Source organism: Neolamprologus multifasciatus, chromosome 12, assembly GCF_963576455.1.
Source record: "Neolamprologus multifasciatus chromosome 12, fNeoMul1.2, whole genome shotgun sequence".
Taxonomy (NCBI): Eukaryota; Metazoa; Chordata; class Actinopteri; order Cichliformes; family Cichlidae; genus Neolamprologus; species Neolamprologus multifasciatus.
The window spans coordinates 37,173,270-37,192,073 of NC_140450.1; the positions used below are offsets into that span (position 1 = coordinate 37,173,270).

General features: G+C 44.4%; 2 protein-coding genes across 2 annotated transcripts in view; both read left to right on the forward strand.

Moving 5' to 3' along the window:
- The window catches only part of pias2 (protein inhibitor of activated STAT, 2), a 24,719-nt gene extending 18,091 nt beyond the window's left edge, over nucleotides 1-6,628 (forward strand). Inside the window, exons 11-14 of the mRNA XM_085181544.1 lie at nucleotides 554-737; nucleotides 848-984; nucleotides 1,063-1,100; nucleotides 3,499-6,628. Coding sequence (XP_085037670.1) covers nucleotides 554-737; nucleotides 848-984; nucleotides 1,063-1,100; nucleotides 3,499-3,720 — 581 coding nt within the window. The 3' untranslated portion in view covers nucleotides 3,721-6,628. The remainder of the gene's footprint in view (nucleotides 1-553; nucleotides 738-847; nucleotides 985-1,062; nucleotides 1,101-3,498) is intronic.
- A 104-nt stretch (nucleotides 6,629-6,732) lies between these two features.
- fam151b (family with sequence similarity 151 member B) lies at nucleotides 6,733-17,967 on the forward strand. The gene is made up of 6 exons (XM_085181559.1): nucleotides 6,733-6,902; nucleotides 7,006-7,131; nucleotides 8,185-8,344; nucleotides 8,421-8,638; nucleotides 14,326-14,461; nucleotides 15,015-17,967. The coding sequence occupies exons 1-6, from the start codon at nucleotides 6,806-6,808 to the stop codon at nucleotides 15,154-15,156; spliced, it is 879 nt and encodes a 292-aa protein (XP_085037685.1). The 5' UTR covers nucleotides 6,733-6,805; the 3' UTR covers nucleotides 15,157-17,967.
- The last annotated feature ends 837 nt before the right edge of the window (nucleotides 17,968-18,804 follow it).

The following is an 18,804-nucleotide window of genomic DNA, read 5'->3' on the forward strand; positions in this document are numbered from 1 at the left end:
GTCAACAAAAGTCCTGGAAGTTTCCAAAAGACAGGTGAAGGATGTTTGCACAGCTGTTAAAGATTGATTGTTGTCTGCACAGCACTGAGAAATCCTTTTAAACGAACTGTTCTGGCTCATAATCCCTCATCTCAGTGGGACAGAACTGGGAGAAATGGATTTATCCATGAATCCATCTTTGTGTCATTTTATTGTAAATGAAACTGTAGGTTTTGTTGTTATCATACCAAATAACTGAGCTGAAAGAGACGGAGAGGTGGAAGATGAGGCAGCATAAAACCGACTGCGTGTCCAACAAACCTCCAATGAGCATCAGTAATAACAGACCAGCATCTTCTCCCAGTGTCCCAACCTTTAAGTCCACTAATGGACTACAGAGCTTACAGAGCGGCTCCATACATGCTGGTTTTAACCATAAACCATCTGTTTGCTGAAGCCTCACCTGTAGTAACCAGATTCAGTTCAGCTCGTTGGAAGATGTGAAAACGATTGCTTTCGGTCTTTTCTTGGGACGGGAGGAGCAAACTCACGTCAGGTGACCTTTACCTTTCAGCCTCGGCTCCTTTGCGTCAACCATCGGTGGCCCCTCATTCTACTGAGCCCAGCTACACCAAGAGGGCGGATGTGATTGATCTGACTATAGAAAGCTCTTCTTCTGATGACGAAGAGGACAAAGACCCTCCACCCAAGAAACGCTGCGTCTACATTTCCAAGAATGAGGAGATGCATGCAAAGGGGTGAGCCATGTTTTACTGTGAACCATCTGGTCTGACCGCGCTGTACCGCAGCATGTTGATAATTACACGTGTGCTCATCAGCTGTGTGTGTTTGTCTCTGATGTTTTCAGAGTGTTGAGCTACCAGCCCACTGTGCGAGTGCCAAACGTCCAGGCCCTGGACCCGTCGTATCTGAACTCTACACTGGCCGACTATGCGGTCCCCTTCCATCCTTCTGCCTTGGCCTCCATCCCCACAGATATGCAGAGTGAGTCAGAGAAACACTCGCTGACTGTCAGCATGTGCACATGGATACTGTTCAAAATCTGATTCTTCTGTCTTTCAGGTCTGGATCTGTTTTCCTTAATTCAAACGGATCCACAGGTATGTGTTTTATGTTCCCCCTTTTTTAATGCTGTCTGAACTGTAGCAGCACAGTGACAGTCTCATGATGTTCCTGACATGCAGACCTTTCTGTTTGTTTCAGTCAGAGTGGATATGACATGTGGTGGCAAATGGTACAAAGCTTGGCTCGTTTATGTAAGCAGGTCTGACCAAACGTAGCAAAGATTTAGACGATACAGGAACTGTCTCCCAAAACTAACTACACGTCACGGCAACAACAACTCTTAGTCTGTGCAAATGTTTCTGTGGGAAACAGAGTAGCATGTCTCAAAATGCAAACACAGTAGCCACAGTGTGCAAATGAAGAGGTTGGCAGAGGCACTGTGCAGGAAACATCTCCTGATGCACATCTTCAGTGATGTATCCTGGGGACATCAGGTGTTTTGGGTCTCGCGGCATCATAGACCTTCGCCCAGGCGACCCAGCTGGGGGTGATCAGGCCCCGACTTGCGCACCAGTAGCTACCCACGGATCAGCCCCTTAATCCACAGCCAGCTTGTGGCTTTCCCTGCTGCCTCGCTCACAGCCTGGACTCTTCTTCGCTGCCCCAGCCACACCCAGCCGGCCTAAGACTTTGCAGAGTGATTGTCCTGCAAAGCCCCTACACCCCACCTCTATGGGCTCATAGAAAGTCTTTCAGCCCCTTATCCCGCACTAGTTCCTGGTACTTGGCGTGTTTCCTCTCCTTGACCTCCTCGATCCACTCTTCCCAGGGCACTGTGCGTTCAGCATGAGCAGATGTTCTGAGCCCTCAGAGATGATGGTCATGTGTGGGTGGAGGGATGTTTTCACAGTGTGCTGTTTACCAGGTCAGCCTGCAGCTGCCAATCAGAGGCTGTGTCTGGGGGCCGGTTGTTGAATGTGGGCGCACCTGGGCTTTCTCTCCAGCCTTAATAAAAGAGGCTTCGTCAGAGCATGATGGTGCTTGCTGGTACTGATTGCTGAGGCAACCTTTTCAGCAACTACTGTGAGCACCTGGTCGTGTCGCCAAGAACACCGACCATCGGCCAGGGCCTTTGGGCAGCTGCTGAGGAGGTGATCTATGGTGCCTCTTCCAGAGCACAGGGACAGGCAGGTGTCGCTCTTCCCCCACACATGGAGGTTTACTGGGCTTGGCAGGCTGTCGTATACTGCCTGCACGAGGAATCGGATGCGGTGGAAGTCTGCCTGCATGATGTTTTCCCAGGTGACCTTGAGCTGCAGGGTGCTCTCCCACCGTGTCCACGCTCCCTGCTGCCTGAGACCTCCGGCCCTGCTTACTCGCTCCTCCACACCTGCTCGACCTCTTCCTGGAGTAGCTGGTGTCTCTCCTTTCCCTGTGCCCTGCAGGCCTGGGCCTTTGGGAAGTACCACAAGCCTGCTCCCCATATTGCTAAGACCCCCACCAGTGTCTTCTGCCTTAGGCGTGTCTCTGTCACCTCAACTGCCTTCTCGGCCTTCCACTTTGTTCCTTACCTCCTCATCTCGATGCCTGCTGAGGTTACCTTGCAGTCTTTGGGATCTTTGTACTGTAGGGCTTCTCTTGAACCTTGAACTCTTCTGTGAGACCACTGAAGGCAAAGTGTACTGGAAGAGTAGATGCAGAGCGAAGACAGGTGCAAATGCACAACCAGAGTTGTGGTGAGTCGTACAGGAGGCTGCACACTAAGGAAGGAGGACTTTTATTTTGTAGATGAAAGGAGTGAATGGGACAGGATATGGAGCTGTTAGGGAGCAGAGCTGTAGTAGCTCCATGCCACGGAGGTGTGGAAGTCCAAATCGTCTGTTTGTTTGTTTGTTTGTTTGTTTGTTTTTGACAGATGTTACATGCAGTAAAACGTGCTGCATAACCGATGAGCAGTTCCTTCTGTTTTAAATATTTATATTTACCTTGAATATGATCACCTCTGCTAATGGGACATGTGTGGCTGGCAGTAGTTAAACCATCAGTCAGCCAATGACAGGCAGGTTTCAGAGCCCAGCACAGAAACAGCTTTAGTGAACTAGTGATGGACTCCTCTGTGCTGGTCCTGCCCCTCAGTGCAGCTTTTATCCGACCCCCACACATCCAAGCTGACGGTTTCTCACTATTAAAAGGAGTTTTTTCTTCCTGCTGTTGCCAAATTCCTTGCTTATATTATTGTTGGGTTTTCTCATATCAAGGTGACCTTTCACCCTCATACAGCTGTTATCAGGTGATCCACAGTGACTCAGGTTTAACTGTCTTACACTGTGATGACTGAGGGATGTCTTAGTTTCTCCAGCAGTGCAGCTTCAGTGTAAAAGTTTCATGTAAAGTTAGACACACTGACGTGTAAACGTGTTTTTTGAATTCCTAACGCCACGTTGGGACCTTTCATTTACTCTGACGTTGATCTGAGCGTGTCTCTCTGCGCAGCATTACCCGCCTCAGATGTTCCTGGATAACCTGACGAGCAGCATGCAAAATGCAGCTGCAGCAACCAGCAGCGCAGCCTTGGTTTCCTCGTCCAGCAGCCACTATGACGCCATCAGCCATGCCGCCAGCTCCTTCCATGACACTAGGGTCCTCACAGGAGGGGGCGGGGGCACGGGAGGAGGGGCTGACGGCGGCATATCGGATATCATTTCTCTGGATTGAGCCACGCCATACTGGACCTGATGGAGCCTGGTTTTCTTTTTAATGTGAAATATTGTAAATGTTCAGTTTTCCACGCGAGCACTCTGATGACGGCAGAGCCTGTTTTTATCAGTGCTAGCATTAGCATGATAAATGCCATGGACCACATTAACTGAAGAGTTTCTTAATCATGTTCATGGTCAGCTCCTTTAATAACATGCAGACATATGTACATAAACAAAACTCTCGTTTTTGGTTTTAGTTGATTGTCTGAACTTTCTACACGGTGACAGGAAGTCATGTGACATACATGGTTACACTTTCAAAGGAAAAGCTCTGAACGTCGTCCTGTCAGGACTGGAAACATTTACAACACCAAGCTGTTGTAGCGATTTGTTTCCTTTCATGTTGGACCTGAACTGTGTGCCTCGTCAGTGTGGAGTGGACTCAGAGTGGACCCGCTGCTCTGGGCTGGACGTAAGAAGACGCTGTGAGTGGGTGTTTCCCCACACAGACAGTGGACTGAGCCGTCTCCAGCTCTGGTGGTGTCTGTGGACGTTGTTACTGGGTGGATCTCATGTCATACCAACACAAACTGTTTGTTCTATCATACAGTAAATGAATCAGAGCAATAAGAGTTTGGCAGGTTCCAGTTACACAGAGCTGTAATTAAAGGTTAAACTTCACTCTAATGAACTGCTTTGTGTTTGTAAAGGAATCAGTGACACGCTCTCAGAGGTGTTCAGGTGGATGTTAATCTCAGGGTACATGTGATGTATACACCTGCACTATGTTCGCAGTGACGTCCTGACGTTCTTCACATACTGTGTTTCCCGTTTAATAGTTTCCATAGTTTCACACACAGCAGACATGTCGGCTTGTCACAGCAGGCAAAGCATCCATGTAACCGAGGCTCAGGTCTGTGGTGACGCTGCTGTGCTGCTGCCTCGTTAACATTAGTTCATGTCACAGACGCGCAGTTATTGTTGGTGTTATCATCATGTTGAGTCCACACCCTCAGTCATGCTTCTGCCTGTCCGTCAGTCCCGCCCACATCACCACTCATATGTGAAAACAAACTCATGACGTTCATCACTCTCACAAACGAAATCCAGACTTTGAGCCGTTCCCGTCAGTGTGTTAACACGTATGAACAGTTCAGAGGATGTGATGTGTCGATGAAATGTTTGTGTTGGTGCAAAACTTCATTTCCTGTTTGAGTCCACACACACACACACACACACTGTCTCCCAGCAGAGCAGCAATGGTCCCATCACAACATGAATCTGCGCTCAGCCAGTCTCAGGGAGTCTCAGCTTTCTGAAGTGGCTGCATCTTCAATTCAAAAACAGGAAATTGTTAAAATTATAAAAATAGAGGGACGTAGAATATTTTTAGGTCACTTTGTACTTTTTCAATTCAAAAGCTGAATATTGTGCTAATAAATGTTGGTGTGGACACATTAAGGCTGTGTGAATCCATCACAGCATGAAACAAACGATGATAAATGTTTGAGCAGGTGTCCTGTGACTCCAGAAATGAGGATTTAATTGGAACTATTAGGATATGAGAGGAAACGTATGAACTATTATAATCTCAGAATAACATTTTCTGTATAAAATAACCGTAAGAACGGTGTGCTTTAAACTTCCTGCCTGTTTGCACCTTTATTAACACACATTGGAGCGTTCATAAAGACGACTGGTTCCTGTAGGCAGATGTAGTGGATCCACTGGTTTCTGTGTTACTTTATTTTATACTTGTACCATTTTTCTTTAAACAGTGTTGACAGAAAAGGCTTGTTGTGTTTCCTGTATTCATCAGCGTCCAGAATTGTGGTACGTGTAGTTGTTTTTTATTATTAAATATGTTCTTTTGTAAACAGAATTTGTTGGTTTTGAAAATGGGTGAAAAAATGTAATTCAAGGAAATGATGGTTGTCAGTGTCTGTGTTACATTCAAAAGCAGAGCTGCTCCAGAACGACCCGTAAGTTCAGAATATAGATAAAAAGAGTAAGATGTGCTTAAGAAGTAGGTTTTCATCCTGCTGTGGCGGCCAGTGATAAGTCACCGCCTGGATTTAACTGTGCCTCACATTTCATGAAAGTACTGAAGAGACTGGTCCTGACCATTGAACACCAGAGGTGAAAAACCTTTGACCCTCTAAGTTTACTTAGACCAAATCTGGGAATGTGTCAGGTAATCATCTACATCAGTCCTCCTCAAACTGCGGTACACGTACCGCTAGTGGTACTTGGGCTCTCTCTGGTGGTACGCAGGAAATCTCCAATGTTTTTTTTAAGACTCCGGCTCCCAGGCTGATGTTGCAGAGAGCTTGTGCTCATCTAGATAGTCATGGCTCAATGGTGAGGATCATTCTCTGTGATTCGAGGAAGAAACACAGGGAGGATGAATGCTTTAGCAAAAAGGAAAGTTTGAAGCCTAATCTTGAAAGTAGAGATAGTGTCTGTCTCCTGAATCCAAACTGGAAGCTGGTTCCACAGAAGAGGGGCCTGAAAACTGAAGGCTCTGCCTCCCATTCTACTTTTAAATACTCTAGGAACAACAAGTAGGCCTGCAGAGCGAGAGCGAAGTGCTCTAATAGGGTGATATGGTACTACAAGGTCATTAAGATAAGATGGGGCCTGATTATTTAAGACCTTGTATGTGAGGAGCAGGATATTGAATTCTGGATTTAACAGGAAGCCAAAACAGGAGAAATCTGCTCTCTCTTTCTAGTCCCTGTCAGGACTCTTGCTGCAGCATTTTGGATTAACTGAAGGCTTTTCAGGGAGTTTTTAGGACTTCCTGATAATAATGAATTACAGTCGTCCAGCCTGGAAGTAATAAATGCATGAACTAGTTTTTCACTCTGAGACAGGATATTTCTAATTTTAGAGATGTTTTCTTTTAGAGCTTATATTATATTGTCTCATGTCGAATAGAATAAAGATTGGGGGAAATTTTTTACTGATTCAATACAATATTTATCGAGATTTCTAAGTTTAAAATCTAAGTCACCAGACTACCGGTTCTTTTATTTCGACAATCTCGGACCGGAAATGTGTTGTTATTTATCTTCCGTTTTGGATCGTGGAAGTCGGAAATGAAAACGGGTCTTTTGCTGAGTTTTCACAGAATTACCTTAATTTTAATCGTGTGTTTTATATTTTATGTCTTGTGGAATTTAAAGGGTAAAACAGGTAATGTCGAGCTTTGCAGCTACGCTTGTGTTAGCGAGCTGCACTTTACTGTGACAGAGAGGAGCTAACGACTGCGAGTCTGACCCTCGTGTTCTGTTCGCAGGTGGGATGCGCGACCAAACGCTGGACTATTTCTTCAGTCGGAGTTTTATAACGAGGATGGACGCTGCCGAGGTTAGCTGGTCGCATGCAGCGAACAGCAGGAGCAGGCTGGCGGAGGCGCTCACAGGTGAGTCCGTGACGTGGCTGTCAGTCCCGCTGACGTCAACAGGAAAATTCAAACACCTGACATTTTATTGTTGTTTTATTGTTGTTTATGTTAAAGGTCATTTGTCTAAATCAGCCCTTGTTTAGTCCTGAAGGTTGAAACTATTTCGCGTGACCGTGTTAAGTTTCTGCTTGCTTCACATTAGCAACCGCATTAACGTAACCATGGCAGCGTCACTCTGATAAAGGCTGAAATCATAGTTTCTCCTCGCTGACTCGTGTTAATTATCATACTTTTCAACAGAAATACTAATTTTAGAGTAAAAACATTAGAATTATCATCTTTGGCTGTTCTACAGAAACATGGGAACACGTTGCTTCCTCAAACGGAAGCTCCCAGCAGCCCAGATCCAGGTCTGGGCTGCTGGGAGCTTCCCATGATGCTCTCGGTGTTTTTACTCACCATTTGTGGAAACATTTAATCAGTAGTTATTATTAATCTCCGGCTCTCTTCCGCAGCGTGTCCTTATTGTATTTTGTGTTGAATAAATAAAATGTAATTTATTGTGAAGGAAGGAGGCTTCATGATCTGTAACATGGATTAGAGGGCTGGTGTGTGACTGTGATTCATCGCAGGTCTGCCTAATAATCTGGACACTGTAATGTAATGCATTCTTTTTTATAAAGCACTTTTCTAGTCTTACTGACCAACCAAAGAACTTTAGATTGCAAGTCACATTTTAACTGTATTGTGTGCACTTTGAGGACTTTATCCGCCTCACATCCGTATCCAGATTTTCCAGTTAACCTAACATTTAATCCATGTTTGGACTGTGGGAAGAGGCCCTGGAGAAACCCACAGGGAGAGCGTACAAACTCCCCGCAGAGGCCACAGCTGGAGATGAAATCAGGAGCGTTTGTGGCCGTGCTGAACACAGAGCGACTGTGTGCTCGTCATACTGCGCTAACCTCCGCTGGGCTGAAAATAAAAAGATGTATTCAGTGATGTTTGTCGTTGGGATGATATTTAAGAAAGGTAAGAGTCGGTTTCTAATAGGCAACAACGGTTTTTCAGGTCCTTCTCTTATGATTGAAGCTGACATTGTCATGAGAGGTCGTGATCCCAAAGAGCCAATCATGGCACATCCCCCTGATACAGACAGTGACATCACTCTGAGGGAGTGGCTGGAGGGAGTGAAAGAGTACGGCAAGGGGATAAAGCTGGACTTTAAGAGGTGAGAGGCAGGTTCTGTTCCACCAATGCTGTGCGGGTCTGTGTGACGCTAACGCTGAGCTATACTCTCCACATAGCATGGAGGCTGTGTCAACATCTTTAGTCCTGCTGCAGGAGGTGCTGACTGAGCCATACCGTCCTGTGTGGATCAACGCAGACATCTTCTCGGGTCCTGGGGGGCAGATCGGACCTCTGGAGCATCACACCTTCCTCTCTGTTGTGACTCATCTTCCCTCACACACTGTGCTGTCTCTGGGCTGGACTACAGGATGGACTGCTGGGACAGATAATCCAGGTAAACATACCTCATCACCGTTGCCTTTTTGTACACTGAGAACTCAATTTTATTGATAATAGAAGAATAATATCATGTAAACAAATGTATTCAGATTATGGCTGGTGTGGAGATCGTCACTCATTTCTAGAATCGATTCGATTCGATTTGAATCGGGGAAATTTTGCCTCGGACAGTCAGAAATATTATAATTCTGATCACTTATCAGTACATATCTATATTTTTATTTCTATAAAAGCAAAGCTGACACGTTTGAGACTTGATCAGAGGTGTGAGCATCACAGCAGACGCCTTTGTGTCAAAGTAACTGAGGATCAAACAGAAAAACAAAGTTGCAGAGGTTTGATTACAGACACAGCTGAGAGTTTTGCAATTTGTGATCATTTTAAAAAGTTTACATTTCTTCAGTATTGAGCAGCAGAAATGCAGCTTTCTTGTCAGAAGTCATTTAAGTAAAAAGAAAAACCACAGCGCTGTAAACAACGGTAGACTGGCAATGAGCAAGCATATGGGAAACTGTTCTTCAAGTACACAGAGAGAGAGCTGTGCAGGAAGTGTGATTTTATCGTGGTGGAAGCAAAGCAGCAAAGTCAGAGTGAAGTGATGACGATGTTTATCTGTAGTTTGGATCTTCTTTGGCTGCTGGTTCAGTCAATGTTGTTTGGAGAGAGATAAAACCTGCAGCTCCAGAATCTAGCACGTGAACACAAAGCTCGACCCGCCGAAACATCAGAATCAGTGAGCTGATTCAGCCCGACCACGTCCGTGCCGTCGGGTGAGAAAGTCGACATCTCACTGATCCTGATCCGTCGGCGGGTCGAGCTTTGTGTTTACGTCTTTGTGCAGAATCCGTGTTCCTGCTCTCGTTTACTGTTTTAGCTGTTTGGTGGTTGTTGGAATTTGAGAGGTTTAACCTGAGATTCTGGTGTCTCAGGTAAAATATGTTTTTATATATATATATATATATATATATATATATATCCTATTTCTCATTGATCTCACACATGGTAAACTGCATCCTACAAGTAAGCAAATGAAAGTTAACAGTCCAAAAAGAGGAATTAACACTTCCAAAATCATTCCAGCCTCGTGGTGCATTTCCTGCCGGTGTAGATCACACATTCGTCTGCAGAGTCATTGAGTTCTGCAGCGCTGTCTCCATTCGTATCATTGTCCATATGGCCAGAGTCCAAGTGTATGTGCACATGGGCATGCAAACACAGCAGTTGGTGTTGCTGTTTATCCAGGTGGCTTCCTGAGCTATCTTCAAAGCTGTAGGCCTGGTCAGCAGCCCCTCACTGTGGGTTGGACCAGCACTTCCTTTTTATGGCCTCTATCAACCCCCATCTCCTGACATCTCCTCATGATTCAATGACAACAACAACGACACACAGGAAACCTCTTCAGAGTGTCAAAGTCACAGTGAAACAGTGAAACAGCAGCAGGTGATCCTCCTGGGGAAATTGCTGTCAGTCATTTCCCGTCACAGTCACGGCTTCTGGTGTCTGTGCTGTTTACAGAGTCATCATTTCATCGCTGATCTCCTTCTGCGCTGTCGCTTGGCACGCTCCCTTCATCCCTCGGTTTCTTGCTCTACCCTGAAGGTTTAGGGTAGAGCAAGTCTTACACTCTAGTTGTCTTCCTCACCGTCGAACCTCTTTCACTTTATTTTGGATTTTGCTGCTGTCCACAATCTCCTCTCGATGATCTCTGGGAAGCCCAGTGGCACAGCCCTCTGTGGGTTGTCAGCTGTGCTGGACGTGGTCTCTGCTCCTCACTGATCCTCTTGAAGCCTCTCTCCTGGTCTCAGCTTCCATCTCAGCCTCTTCTTCCATCACTTCACCTCATGCCACCTGCAATTTAAAAAATGAAAACTCCCCAAAAACCCTCTTTTGCCTCATGGTCTTGCCATGCGTCAACTCCACACAATTAGAGATGCACAAAAAAGTTTCACATTCTCACTTAAAGATCCTTAGGGCTTCTCCCTTGGAGTAGCTCCAAGTCATCCAAATCATTAAAGCACAACTATCACCATAATTTCTCCAAATCATGGATCATCCCATGCGTTTATTCCACACTACTGTAATCATTGACTTTCTGTCACGGCTGCCGAGGAGAGCCGTGTGGTGTTGGAGGGAGAAAGGACCCAAAATGCAGGTAGTAGGTGATAATGCTAGTGACGTTTATTTACCAGTAACGGAGAGACAAAACCGGCAGTGAGGAATGACGGGAGAAACCTGAACTGGGAAAACTAAATGACAAACCTGAGATCATAAGAAACGGGGTGCGGGGCAGAGCGACGCAGACGGAGGAGCAGAACACCGTGCACACCAGAGCAGGCACAGAACAGACACCTAACAAACGGCAAATCATAACAGAGTACACACTCAGAATAAACAAAAGCATAAAGAAACACAAAACACTGAGTCGGCAGACTCAGGACCATGACACTTTCCTTAAGCAACGTCACTCACTTATTTTACCTCTATGAGCTCAATGATGGTCGGATAATGAGCCCAACACTAAAATGTTCTGTAGTCACTGCACATCTGCTCTATTGTCACTGCACATCTGCTCTGTTGTCACTGCACATCTGCTCTGTAGTCACTGCACATCTGCTCTGTTGTCACTGCACATCTGCTCTGTTGTCACTCGTCTGTCTGTGCTGCATCCTCCACAAGCGCTCTTAGAGAGAAACAAACATCAGCAGCATCCTGGAGGTCAGGCCTGGGTCACCAGATTCCAGAGGTGCTGTATGGATGAAGTTAACAATCTGCCGTAAAAAGAGTGACACTGGTTTCAACACAGTACGTGTCTCACATTGTACGCTCATTCCCCCGCTGTAACATTCAACATTGTCTCAACAACACAGTGTGATAGCACAACCAACACACAGCCTGTAAACACAGTGTCCTCACACAACATCAGTTACCCAGAAAAGGTTAAAGGTTAAAGTCTGCAGGGCCCACTCTCCCATGTGACCCTAAAATCTCCCCCTCTGGTCTCTGTCATCCTGCAATAAAGAAACACACATCCATACATCCACCCTTTGTCACATCTGGGTGGAGGTGCAATCCTGCATGTTGGTGTTAAGTCAGTCAACTTCTGTCAAACTTTTTTTTTTTTTTAACCATTTTTCTTTTATTGTTCATTGCTGATAGTAGAATCTGTTGTCACATTTCGTTCCCACTTTCAGCAACATGACGCCACTTTAAAGAAAAAACAATCCTTTTAAACCGGACTCGCTCTCTGATTGCCCATTTTAATATGGAAAAGCTCACTTTGCGTCCGTTTTCCCGACAACATGTTGTGTAGCGGTTTCTGTTCTAATCGTGCAGATCTCTCAAACGACAGAGATTATCTCAAAACATGCATCCATCAGGCACACACCTCACAAAATAACCCGAATGTCTTATTAGATCATGAGTGTATTCTCATGTAACCAGGTGTGTGCCAAAACTTTCCTCCACACATCAGCAACAAGAAACTCAACAACCTATCAGCCTCACTCATTCAGACCCCTCTTCAGCATTCTGTGTGCTCCTGCTATAATTGAATCATCTGTCCTACTATAATATTAGTCCAGTGGTCTGTGTATCACTTCTCATCTTACTAAGTGAACTGGAGAAGATGACAAACAGAACCACGTGCTGAAGATGCTGTCTGGTCTTCATGAGTGTATGTGTTAGTACGGTTAATGCATTTTGTGTACCTTTCCATCTGCAGTGTCTCAGACTCCTCAGATTTCCCACTTAAAGCAGTCATTTTTCCTCCCAGGTTCGCCAACCCAAATGTAATTTCCCACTCTAAACAACAGCATTCCTCACCTGCTCCGTCCACTTTGGTCTCCTCTCCTCCTTGCAGCATTCCAGCTTCAGCGTTGTCCTGAGCAGTCCCCACTGTCTTGTTCATCACCATTTCACTCCAAACATGGAAAATGTCAAACTCAGACAGTCTTCTCAAAGACCAGTCAGACGCAGTGAAGTTGCAGCTTGCTGGAAACGCATGTCCATCCATCCAATCAGAAGATGGGTTCCCTTTCTCTCAGCACATACTGCTGCTGCTGGGTCTCTCTGCTCAAGACTCTGCTGGGGTCTCTCGGACTGCCATGTTGTTGCTTTTTGGAACTGCACTTCTTGTCTTCGAGGAGAAGTTGGCGTCCTTGGAGCTTGCTTTTCAGGATGAGGAGTCAGAATCAGAAAGACTTTATTTATCCCCAAGGGGCAATTAACACATAGAAGTGAAGCTGTAACAATTCAGCCAAAACTCGGCCTGAGTGTTTCTAAAGATGTTAACCTAAGATTTTCTTCCGACTGCTGCATGTGGAAAATTGATCCAGGTCTGTTTCCCCATCTGCAAGTGACACACTGAGAGACATGTTCATCATTCTTATCACTGCTTAAATAAGACGCCTCCCCTCTCTGGTTTTGAACTCTCCTCTCTTAAACCCAGAAAATGAGATTGTAGCTGTTCTAGGCTGAGAAACACAAAACCATCTTCATATTATTATTGCTTTTTTTACATCAACAACTGTTATATACAGCTTTGTGTCCACCCTGGGGGAGCTCTGGGTTCACATGGGTCCGTGCATCCAGAGCTGAGGATCCTCAACAGACCTGAGGGGTGATGGAGATGTAGTCTCTACACGTATAATGTAACCTGTAATATGGACAGTTTGACAGTATATGCAGACAACATGGTGGTGCACCGACTCTAATAGCCTGGCAGCATGTTGTCAGCAAGTGGATTTCAAGTTTCAAAACCAAGGATCAGTGTTGCTGTTGAAGAGTCACTCCTGACGAAGCAACAACTCACACGCTGTTTCAGCGCCTGGAGGTCAAAGGGCAGGTGGTGCAGCAGCTCAGTGCCTTTAGGTACCCGAACAGTGAGGAGACTCAGAATACTTTATTAATGCCAGAGGAAACTTTGCAGTCACAGTTGCTCCAAGACAGTAAGGACAGTAACTAACAAGTTACAGTACCCATAAAAAATTACAGTATATTACACAATAGTTCTAATAAATAAATAAATAAATAAAATCCCATTATCTTACATGGAAGAGAGTGTAATAAAGCTGAAATTGAGATGCCCTTTTAGACTCTCCTTTGTAGAGGATGTGCAGCTGTTGCACATTAGATGGACGTAGCCACAGGCAGGAACTATTTTCTGTCTCATTTGGGTAAATCTGTGCTCAGCACATCACGGAGTGGGTGGGAGGTGTTGTCCAGCATCCTCCATTTCTTGGACAACATCCGTCTCTTTGACACCATCTTGGCAGAGTCCACCTCCGTCCACACAACGTTACTACGGTGGATCAGTGTATGTAGTCCCCTCGACCCATCCGGGTAACAGCTGCTACTAGACGAATAAATTCTCACCAGGAAAATTCATGCATGCAACATAAGAGTTCATGCTGACACTAGAAGAACTCATGTTCATGGACTACCTTGACAGCCGAGTCAGCCAGTCAGGCGGCTAATGTTGGTCCAGAACCGCTAAGGAGCTCTTGTGAGTTTTCACGGGGAAGAAGAAAAGGATGCCTGGCTGTTATACTGGGAACTGTGGGACCATGTGCCTGTCTCACCTGAGAGCACTTCCTGAGTTAGAACGAGAGTCAGTGAGTCCTCAGCAGACCATAGTGACACATCTCACATAACACATTTATGTTTTGTTTCTCCTTTGTTCAGGCTACAGCTGGGATATGGTTCATATGATGGAGAAGATCTGTAGAGACCTTAAACATCCCGTAACATTCCCAGTACGTGCAGCTCTGCTGGCCAAGTCCTTCTCCCAGCTGACATGGCTGCTGAAGCAGTCAGACAGGTGAATGTCGGCACATCGGACCTTTTTCTCGGAACAACACCACAAACATGCAGTGGCTTCTTTGCTGTCTCCTGGTTGTCTGAAGAAGCCACATATATGCTCGATATCAGTAAAGGAGAGCAAATCGAAACCAGCAAACTGTGTTCACCTAATTAGTCTCACTGTGGATCAGAGGTAGTCAGTGGGCTGCAAGCAGTCACAGTAGTTTCTCCTTTTTACTTCTCACACATGGTGTGGGACACAGCTGAAGCGTTATGTTACCATATAATCATAAACTGTCCTGTTAGCTTCTTAGATAAGATCTCTGTCTGCCAAGCAGTGAGAGAGAAAGTGTCATCTCTGGACAGAAGCATGTGTGCATCACAGTTTAACTCGATCCACACTCGTCTCATAGCTGTGATTTCATTGGACCATTTTAATGTTTCAATGCCACAAAGTTAGATTTTCATCTGTTGTTACAATAAAGTCAAACAAATCAGAATAAAGTCAAATGGGCGGAGTTTCCAAAACCATTCTGACATATGTTAATACCTTTTTTCCTTGACATTGACAGGTACACTCTAACTGTGTGGACGGGCCACAGTGATGAGTTCTCACTGCAGGACTTGCTGCCCTACAGAGAAGAGTTTGCCACGAGCAGGATTTACTTTGACCTGCCGGACTCTCTGAGAGCACGGATCATTTCAGCACAATAAGCAAATATGAATCCAGTGAGAAGTTGTCTGGCTGTGACATTAACTGGTGCACCTGCAAGTGAAAACTAACTTCATCCTGAATTTATCTGAAGCTCACTTCCTGTTAAAACAGAGTTCATCCTCCCCACGGTCACCGACTGCTTGCTCATAGGAATCGTCTATTCATAAGGATCCTCTGCTACTGTAAGGTGTCTGCCTCGCAGTATTAAGGCCATGACATTAATGTTACTGGGGCTGGTGCATTTCAAATCAAAAGATGCTCTAAGCCCACTTGTATGTAATATTTTCTGTTTTCTCTACCGATTCTTTTTTTGGGTGGGATAAAAAAATCTGCAAATCAGCCGAGTCCAGTGACGTTGTGTTTTTGTTTGTTTGTTTTTTAAAGAGTGGTAGTCTATTTTCAAGTGGGACGAATCAGTTTCGAGCAGAAGGGGGCTCTTTCCCACAAAGGTTGGACTTTCCTTCACTTACACGGCCTTTTGGCTGTGCCTTTGTGTCTTTCAGATTCTCTTAAAAATATATTTAGTTCAAGTTACACTAGATAACAAAGTGCATATGAGGAGGGATATTATACCCCTTCAAACGAGTGATTCATGACCCCCAATAAAACAATTCATGAGTAATAAAGGACGTAATAAAACAAATGGCAGTCATAAAAATATGGTGTTAATAAAATTATTAATAACATATTTTTAATAACATGACATTATCATATTAATAAAACGATTATTAAAATAATCATATTTCATAACTCATTCAATAATTCAAAAAATATTTGATTATTAAAAATATCTAATTTTTTTTTTTTAATTTTTAAGCCAAAAGAAGTTTATTTTTTTATGGCCAAAAATGCCATCTGCTCGTGTGTGTGTGTGTGTGTGTGTGTGTGTGTGTGTGTGTGTGTGTGTGTGTGTGTGTGTGTGTGTGTGAATATGTGTTAAACCATAGTTCTTAGTGCTTAGTTAAACTTGTGCTTTTTATAATTAGAATGGAGATACAGGCTGCATGCCCCGATGGAAAGCTTTATTACTATTTATTTTCATTTGTTTAATACGAAATTCACAATCAAAGTCCGAGTCACAAACTCTCACGATCCCAAAAACCCCCAGCGTCTCCCGTCTATCCCCCAAACCTTAGGCAAGTTAACAGTGTTCTCCTGAAGAAACCCTCGGTCTTCCTCCAAACTCACAGCACTCCTAACTTCTCACATCCAGCGCACAGCCTAAACTGTCCGTCTTACTCGCCTCGTCTCAGCTCCCGAGTGATGCTTACCTCTTTTTTGAAACTTTGTGCCTGAGACCAACTCCGCCCGCTACCAATCACATATCACACATATGCTCCTGGTGAGCATAAGATGTCTGATATCAGGTTGGCATCTCAGTTATAAATGAAATTCAAAATGTTTTTGGAAGTATCACTAATGTATCATTTGGCTTGTGAGGTACACACAACAAGGCCTAGAAGAAAAGGGGATAGTTTACTACGTGCTATAAAACACAGTCCTTAATCTTTGATTGTGAGAAAAGGGCAAGCTGGGAGAGAATACAGCATTATACAAGCAATATGTTTTGGCTGTATCCGTAGATGTAAGACACAAACCTGTTATTAGTCATTAAAAAAAGTTATCTGGAGTGCAGCTTTAATTTAAAATTATTTCATGAACTGTCCAGCAATTACAGACAGCTTTATACTGATATGCTGATATAGTGTATGAGTGTATTGGCTGCATATGACAAGCATTTGTAAATCACTAGTAATTACTCTTGCATAGGTGTTTTGCTTGTTTTAAATTTGTGCACTATTTTTGTATTTTTCTAATAAATCTCTGATCCACGTTTTCTTACTGACCGTTGTGCTCCTGTAACGTGAATTTCCCGAGTGTGTCATCAATAAAGTCTGTCTATGCCAAACCTAAAGTTTAAACTCCTTTTTTTAATTTACTAAGATTTCTGATTTGCAGCTAAGACTGTGACATGTTTTCACCATTTGCAAGCCAGAAGAGTGATCGCTCTTGAAGCCTCGTTGTTGCACAATACTAGGACTACTGGTGCTACTTCTAGTACTACTGCAGCAAGACACTTGTTTCCTTTTCTCCATCAAACATTTCTTTCAGCCATTTGTGTTTATCAGAGCGATGTGTGACTATTTTTTTTATTCAATAACCAGAAAGTACACAAATACAAGATTAAATAATTTATTTATCAAAGATACATAATTACACATTGATACAATGAACTAAGTGTCTATAACAATTACACACAGTGTAAAAAAATTATAACATTATAACGTACAAATAAGTGTTTTATGTCATAAGCCACCCCCTCTATTCAAAGAGGGTTGGCCTCGACCCTCAGCCATCATTAAATAGTTATAATACAAACCACTGCAGTGCAGTACCTGTAATCTGGTCTTTAAGTCTGACCTCATTAGCTGTTTCCGGGTTCAAACTCAGCTTCAGGTCCCAAAGTCAAATGATCACTGCAGCATTACCGAGACTTAAAAACTGTTTAAATTCTTTCATCTTTAATAAAATGATCAGCGTTACTGCTTTACCAGGTGTAACAATTAAGTTTAACATCCATGAAAACAGAATTTATGAGTTTTTACTTTGTTAGAAGTTAGCAGGAAGTTAGCTCGCTAGTTTCACTTCCAACATAAATGAAGACAGAAACTAAACAGCAGTGACGTTTGTAGGGTTACTGAAGTTGGGCTAGCTGGTAGATAAGGATGTGCTACGTGATCGCTAGCTACACAGCTATGTTAGCATAACATAAACACAGTGAAGCTGGAGGATGAATGCTAACTCTTTCCACTCTATAACAGTTAATGTGAGGGTTCCTGATGATGAACCACTTCGCATCCAGCGGCAGCGGTGACGAGAGTGATTCCTGGGGCTGCCTGCAGCGGCAGACCCAGAGCTGGTCCGGGGGCCACCCATGTGGCAAGCAGTGGCAACGCAGCAGGCGTGGAAGTGAGCCAGGGCTCACAGGCAGCTGGGCAGGCGGCCAGCTCGCAGGACCACGCCGCCGTCGGGTGTGGCAGGACCCCCACCTCGACCTCCGTCTCCAGCTTGGCAGGTCCCGCTGGCCCGCCAGCCTCCGGTCCTTCCCACGCGCTGTCCACATTTACAATAATCACACGGTTGCTGTAACAGTACATTCAACGGCTGCAGCTCTCTTGCTGCCAGATGTAAATGTTACGGTTCTGGGTCAGTGTTGACCCAGCATTTTGAGTTTCTTATATTTTGGTTTATTTTTGCATTATGGATTGTTTTCTGATGTTCTGGTGCTTTGTTTATTGTTATTATCATTATAGATCTGTTTCTGTTCTTGGTGAAGGATCAGTTCTTTGGTTTTGGGTTCTCATGTGTATTGCAGTTTCTGTTCAGTGTCTGGTCTGTCTCTCAGTGTCGTGTCTGCATCTTTATTTAGTGGTTTCTGGTTTCCTGTTTTATTGTGAAAGTCTGTCTTATGTTAGTGTGTGCAGCTTAGCTCCCCCTGTCTCGTTAGCCCTGATCTCTCCCAGCTGTGTCTCCCTCCTGTTACCCATTCCCTGATTACCACCCTGTGTATATTAGCCCTGTGTTGTCCTCAACCCAGTGTCGCGTCGTACCCTCAGATCCTGCCTGTGTGTTCCAGTTAGTGTTTT